The sequence below is a fragment of the Neoarius graeffei genome, chromosome 14 (assembly GCF_027579695.1).
Source record: "Neoarius graeffei isolate fNeoGra1 chromosome 14, fNeoGra1.pri, whole genome shotgun sequence".
In the NCBI taxonomy this organism is placed as follows: Eukaryota; Metazoa; Chordata; class Actinopteri; order Siluriformes; family Ariidae; genus Neoarius; species Neoarius graeffei.
Window position 1 is genome coordinate 62,927,727 of NC_083582.1, and position 7,500 is coordinate 62,935,226.

The following is a 7,500-nucleotide window of genomic DNA, read 5'->3' on the forward strand; positions in this document are numbered from 1 at the left end:
GGGCATTTTACGGCCCGCGGGCCGCATCCAGCCCTTTGGTTCATTCTGACCGGCCCGCGTAAGGTTAATTAGAAATTACAAAATAAACGCATTTTCTAATTTTACCTCATGCATGGACTGAATGTGCATTGCTTTTATTTTGAAGTTGTGTTCAACAAAAACGCAATGCGCGCGACATGAGCATGACATGAAATCCCACGAAACCTAATCCCGCGATAACTACTTCCGTAATTTGTCCAGACCAACCACAAACTTGTACGTCATCCTTCAAACAGTCCAGCCAATCACAGTGTGACGTCACTAGCAGGCGCCGGAGCCCGAGCCGATCTGTAGATCTGATACCTACACCGAATCGACGTTGTTGCGAGCAGATCACAAGAAGACTTTAGTCCCCAAAATGTCTGCAAAAAGAAGAAAGGTAGATGCCAAATGCAGGACTTTCAACAAAACATGGACTGCTAAGTATTTATTTACTGAAGTCAGAGATGAAGCCGTGTGTTTAGTTTGCGGAGAGCAGATCGCCGTGTTCAAAGACTACAATTTGAGTCGGCATTACCAAATGAAAAACACCAAATGAGGTGATTAGACTACATATTATAATAATGATGCCCACATTTGATGTATCTTGCTTGATATTTGGAGTAGAAAGACAATACTGTGATGTCTTTATTGTGTTTTGAGGTGAATGTGACTGGAAAAAAAAAAAAAGGTACAAACGTTCACATTTTGTTAACCATTGTTTCGGGAAATTTGATTGAATAAATGTCATTTTTTTGTAAGGCAACCTCGTTTTTTCCACACTCTTACCAGTCTTAGCAGCTTGTAAAAACAATGTTATTTACTGCTTTATATAAAGAAATACAATTAATATTATGCAGAATTTAGTTCAGCCTTTTGGTCCGGCCCTCCACAAAATGTTCTGTTTTTCATGTGGCCCCATGGAAAAAATAATTGCCCACCCCTGCACTAAACTGTACCGGTATACTTTGTATCGATACAGTTATACCACTTTCGTACCGGTATAAGTGTGAACACAGCATAAATCTACCCAGAATCCTTCTTACCAAGCTCGCAGGCTGCACTGTTTAGAGTTGCTTTCATGCTTTTCTCCAGCTGGTCCATGCTCTCCCTCAGTTCACTCAGTGTAGGGTCAAAGGAGGGTTTTACCAGAAATTCATGGTGCTCAATCTACAAACAGCATTAACAGAATGGCCATGAGGGCAAAAAAAAAAAAAAAACATCATCAAATGACCTTGTACAGGTCAGCAGACATAAAGGACAAAACTGGCTGACCTGGTTCATGTCCAGTGTAGTTTCAATCATCTCCTGAAACTTGGAGAAATCGGAGACGAGGTCATTGAGGGGTGTAACGAATGCTCCATTCAGCAGGACTTGATGTTTGCCTGTTAGTGGCAGGAAAGGAAGGAGATTTTTCCCCCCTAAATACATTAATGCAAAAACTTCCAAGACAAACTTTAAGTACTTAAAGGAGTACGCCACCCCCAAGTGAAATTGAGTCAGTCCCTTCAGTCCCTAGAGTTGGATGAGTGAGCCAAAGCGTTTTGTAGCCGACCCAGCCATTGTCCTGATCTGGAAACGTCCCGGTTAGCTTTAGCTTAGCGTAGTCGCTGTAATCCGGCGTGTCCAGCTAGCATTGTCGTTGCAAAAGTGAATCAAATAACTCAAGATTTTTTATAATTATTTCTCATGACCTGTACATTCACATCGAGTACACATATCAATGCAAATTAACACGAAGGGATTTACTAGACCAATTTATATCTGGAACTATTTTCGGCCACAGCACAGGCAAAGCACCGCTGCAGGCACAAAGACACCACGCAGCACCACAACTTCCGTCAATACACCAGTGTTACCAGGGAAGCCAGGGTTTTCAGGTGCTGCGTGGTGTCTTTGCGCCTGCAGCGGTGCTTTGCCTGTGCTGTGGCCGAAAATAGTTCCAGATATAAATTGGTCTAGTAAATCCCTTCATGTTAATTTGCATTGATATGTGTACTCGATGTGAATGTACAGGTCATGAGAAATAATTATAAAAAATCTTGAGTTATTTGATTCACTTTTGCAACGACAATGCTAGCTGGACACGCCGGATTACAGCGACTACGCTAAGCTAAAGCTAACCGGGACGTTTCCAGATCAGGACAATGGCTGGGTCGGCTACAAAACGCTTTGGCTCACTCATCCAACTCTAGGGACTGCAGGGACTGACTCAATTTCACTTGGGGGTGGCGTACTCCTTTAAGGTGGTCAAACAAAGATGACTAAATTGTTAAAATATGCTAATGGTCACACATGAGAAAAAGACCTGAGGAGTGAGCGGGCTACTCAAATTAGCCTAAATCTGTACATAAACATCTCGGACTATGATCTTTAAAATTTAAGAAGACTAAACCAAACATTGTCGGAGTAATGCTTTGAGTCACCTCTATAATGACTATCCGGTGTATAGATCACTGGATAAAAGAGGCTAGAGGTCGTACCAGCATGTCTCTCTAAGGCCAGCACCAGCACTGGCAGCTGACCCACAGCCTGGTACACACGATAACAGTCCTGCAGGTTGGCGTTCTGCCGCTGGAATTTTTTAGCCAGGCGATTCAGGTCAGGGAACCGACGCAGCAAGTCCTCCTGGCAGGTCTGTCTCAGCTCCGAGTCCTCCACAAAACTCTCCACAAGGTCTAGCCTGAGGTAGAGAGTTTACCAATTTACATCCAACAGCACAGTATGGTGTATGTGTACGTATAGTTTATTACAGCTTTATGGAAGTAGCAGTACGTTAATTATATTGCTGATACAAAGACACGCATAGCTTCAGAGCCTAATCTAGGAATTTGAAAATAGGGGACAGATCCCTCACTAGCTGTAGAAACAGGGGACAGAAAATATTAACATGGGTAAAAATATCCCTCATTTGTTCCAGTTAGTGGGGACAGAAAAATAAGTAATACATTGGTAGATATTTTCAAGAGTACATCTATAAACAGAAGTTTTATTAATAAAACTAAATACATGTAACAAACATTCATATCAGATGTTAATCTATATAATATCATAATTATGGCACTATACATATCCTTTAATACAGTGATATGAAAACCATTATCAGCAAACACTTATCCACAGTTCCGTACCGATACAGATGTATTGCACAAACATTATGATCAGATCTGAACTTTAAAAATGTAAAGATTTTAGATCAAAAACTATATGAAGAATTCATCTCATCTCATCATCTCTAGCCGCTTTATCCTGTTCTACAGGGTCGCAGGCAAACTGGAGCCTATCCCAGCTGACTACGGGCGAAAGGCGGGGTACACCCTGGACAAGTCGCCAGGTCATCACAGGGCTGACACATGGGTGGGGTTTACATTAGACCGTATCAGCGGATCATCAGATTAACGTTTTTAAAACGATTCGCGTGCACACAGCAATGCCAATACACGGATACGCTCGGCTCCACAGGCATCCTGTGCTCCAAATCACTCCGCCCTGAACAGCGAGTGCCCTCTGGAGGGTGCGCACTCCGGCCCTGCGCAGCTCACAGAGCGCGCGAGTGAAGCGCACGAGCAGTGATTCGGGACTGAGCCGCTGTGTGTGATCTCAGTGCATGTCAGGCATGCGCGTCACTTACCACTTGCAAGTGGAAGGATGGCAAGCCTAAAGACAATCATAACTACACAATGGGCAGTATTTGCATCAGTATTTGCAGTATTTTCATACTTTTATACTCTTTAATGAAAGGTGATACAAGGCGGAAGTCCGCGCCGTTTTTCAGCAGTCGCGTCATGACCAACGCCAGCGAATCAGGAAGGTGGATGTCACAGTGACGTTGTCCAATGAGACACCAGCTAGAGCTCAGCACAGCATATCCGCGTATTCTCAATGTTTACACAGCACTGGACCAGACACGATCTGGATTGAATACGTGGACCCTGGCGGAGTCCCGTTTCCCGGCGTTTTAATGTAAACGGACAGTGCATCCGCGAAGAAAACGAGACAGATACGGTCTAATGTAAACTTGGCCTTAGACACAGACAACCATTCACATTCACACCTACGGTCAATTTAGAGTCACCAGTTAACCTAACCTGCATGTCTTTGGACTGTGGGGGAAACCGGAGCACCCGGAGGAAACCCACGCGGACACGGGGAGAACATGCAAACTCCGCACAGAAAGGCCCTCGCCGGCCACGGGGCTCGAACCCGGACCTTCTTGCTGTGAGGCGACAGCGCTAACCACTACACCACCGTGCCGCTATATGAAGAATTATATACTGCAAAACCTTACAAATATGACTAGTTTTCTGTTATATGACTAGGTTACTGTTTTACTATAAATCATGTGACTAGCCTATTTTTACCAATTTGACCACCAGTAGTATAATGTTGCATTTCAAATATGACTAGGTTAATATTACATCATTTGATATAGTTAAGTCTAAAATCCATGTAGTCTTGCCACTATTAATTAATAATAAGATGAAAAATCTGAGGGCGGCACGGTGGTGTAGTGGTTAGCGCTGTCGCCTCACAGCAAGAAGGTCCTGGGTTCGAGCCCCGGGGCCGGCGAGGGTCTTTCTGTGTGGAGTTTGCATGTTCTCCCCGTGTCCGCGTGGGTTTCCTCCGGGTGCTCCGGTTTCCCCCACAGTCCAAAGACATGCAGGTTAGGTTAACTGGTGACTCTAAATTGACCGTAGGTGTGAATGTGAGTGTGAATGGTTGTCTGTGTCTATGTGTCAGCCCTGTGATGACGACTTGTCCAGGGTGTACCCCGCCTTTCGCCCGTAGTCAGCTGGGATAGGCTCCAGCTTGCCTGCGACCCTGTAGAAGGATAAAGCGGCTAGAGATAATGAGATGAGATGAGATGAAAAATCTGACTTTCTGAATAAAATAAAATCACTATCAAATATTTAAAAATGCTATCATATTTGTTTTGTTCAGACCACCTTTCATGAAAGTGAAAAACATTAAACAATCTACCCATGTTTAAACTAGATTTTGACATAAATAACTGGAGATAATCTCAAAATTCAGACTTCCTAAAAAGTATATAATATCTATCATTTACAATCTTACAGTACCTACAATTACACAAGAACAGATTAAATATATTTCATAATATTTTGAAATAAAACTGACATAATACCAAACATTATCAAACTAACTGTATATTGGCATTAGGAAAATATCATCAAATTCAAACTACAAAAACCATTATCAATCAGAATCAAATGACTTAGTATGTCTTCACACTGTCATATAATTACTACAAGATCATACTTGTACCATGTGCTTTTGGGTATTTTTAAAACACTTCACACGACTGGTTGAGATACACTGTCTTCCGGTTCAGTGACCAATGATATAATAGTTCACAAAACTGTTTTACCCGCTAAATAAACCATTCGGAATACTTCGGTCCTTTCCGATATTTTCCGATTGGTGTGTAAACAACGCTATATTTACCGCAGTGCTTGCTAGCTGGTGCTGACAAATTGATACGCACAAGATTCAGTAAAACGCGACTACACGCTCTCTACTTATAAATGCGTGACAAAATGAATAGATACGCGATATCACTCTCGCGCCCAAAAAGTGGATGTGCGACAGACAGATAAAAAACGCGTATTATCGTGTATTATGCGTCCTAGATTACACTACGTTCAGACTGCAACCTGAAACAACCCATATCCGATTTGTTGTGAAATCCGATTGTTTTGTTAGGCCGTTCACATTACCAATTATATGAGACTTGTATGCGATCTCCAATATGAACGGAAAACGACCCAAAAGTGTCCCGCATGCGCAAATTGACACGTAATAAGCACATCTACGTAATACGTAAACAACAACAAAAAAAAGCGCACTCTTCATGTTTAATAATTTTTTTTTTAATTATCTGGTTAGTGTTAAAGTGTGAGGTCTCGTGTGTGTTTTTGTTTCTGAACTGAAATGAAAACGTGTAGCCTGGTAACGAGGGTCGACTCCTAAATGTCTCTCTAATTTCTATATAAGTGCACTACGTTACTAGGAAGTAATGGATTTTTAAACTCTGTATAGTGCACTCGAGCTTCAGTAGGCAGTCACTTGGGATACGGCTGCTGTATTACCAAACTCTTAATTCAGGCTTAATAATTTGCACATATTTATTTCGTCATATTAATAAACTTTCTACATTTTTATAAATATTTATTTAGATTGTTTATAGCCAGCTGAATTCTGCAACTTCTCTCAGCGCTGGCTCAAGGTGCAGAAACACCAGTGCAGTTTGCTATGGAGATGAGGCGAGACCTGGCGATGTGGTTTTTGTGGCGGCGGCGGAACTCTCACAATAATCTGATTAATGTGGGCAGCAGAGTAATGAGACCGAAGGGTTGTAGATGTCTGATAAAAAAAGAAAAAACTAACAATATTCAATATAAGACATAATGAACGTAATCGAAAGAGACCGAAGGTGTCAAATTACTGGAAATTTTCAGAACAATCTTATAATCTTGTAATACAGGATGGTTTAAGTTATAAATCAGTTATAGAAACTGTTTTATTTAATCAGGCTAACAGATCAACATCCAGGTCCCTACCAAATCCACCATTAGCTTGATCAATTCTATAAAAGTCTATTTAAATTCTGAAAACTGTACAAATGTTGTTGTTTTCCACCAAAGAGGTGGGATTAGCCAACGCAGAATAGTGACGTTTGTCTCTTGTTGATGACGTGTAGGTCGCATGAATGTGACCTGTCCGGTCAGACTGCAGTCGCATGTGAAAATAACGGATATGCATCGGATTTAGGACCACATATCCAAGCGGCCTGGGTCGCATGTGAAAAAATCGGATCTGTGTCGTTCAGATTGTCAATAACAAATCGGATACAGGTCGCATATGGGCAAAAAAATCGGATATGGGTCGTTTCAGGGTGCAGTCTGAACGTAGTCTTAGGCTCTGAGCTTGTGTTTACTGCCACTAGTCACTTTGCACCTTTAGAGTTTTTGTTTTTATTTATTTATTCATTCATTCCTCTTCCTCTCAATACTGCCACGCTTACACAGTTTGTCATTCGTCACAATTCTTGTTTTTAGCACGATCGATGCACATTCATTTGTACAAAGCACATACACAGAGATATACATTTTATCGGTACATTTTTATATCTTTATACGCTTTAGTCGGCTCGTTCTTGGGATTTTTTTTTTTTTTAAATTCTATATGTTGTACAGTGCGTGCCCCTCACATATCTGATAACTTCCTGCCGTAACATTACAATTTCCCAGCTTAGGATCAATAAATTAAAACCAAATCAATCAAATCTGTCAGTCAGTCATTCTCAACTTAATAGTATTCTTCGATCCTGACTTATTTGTACTAGCATGCAGATTTTTTTTTTTAATTTTCAAAGCATGATGTTCTTCAGTAAGTTCCTCTAGATACAGGCACCTGCCAAATACTGTAAATGGAAATTAATATAAAAACCTGTTCCTACTA

At 41.3% G+C, this 7,500-nt stretch overlaps 1 protein-coding gene across 2 annotated transcripts in view; it reads right to left on the minus strand.

The window, feature by feature from the left end:
* msh2 (mutS homolog 2 (E. coli)) overlaps positions 1 to 7,500 on the minus strand; it is a 55,131-nt gene that overhangs the window by 18,842 nt on the left and 28,789 nt on the right. For both annotated transcript variants that reach the window (XM_060940206.1, XM_060940207.1), the window contains exons 7-9: positions 2,502 to 2,701; positions 1,294 to 1,403; positions 1,065 to 1,188 (exon numbers count right to left, since the gene is read on the minus strand). In XM_060940206.1, the coding sequence (XP_060796189.1) occupies positions 1,065 to 1,188; positions 1,294 to 1,403; positions 2,502 to 2,701 (434 nt within the window). The remainder of the gene's footprint in view (positions 1 to 1,064; positions 1,189 to 1,293; positions 1,404 to 2,501; positions 2,702 to 7,500) is intronic.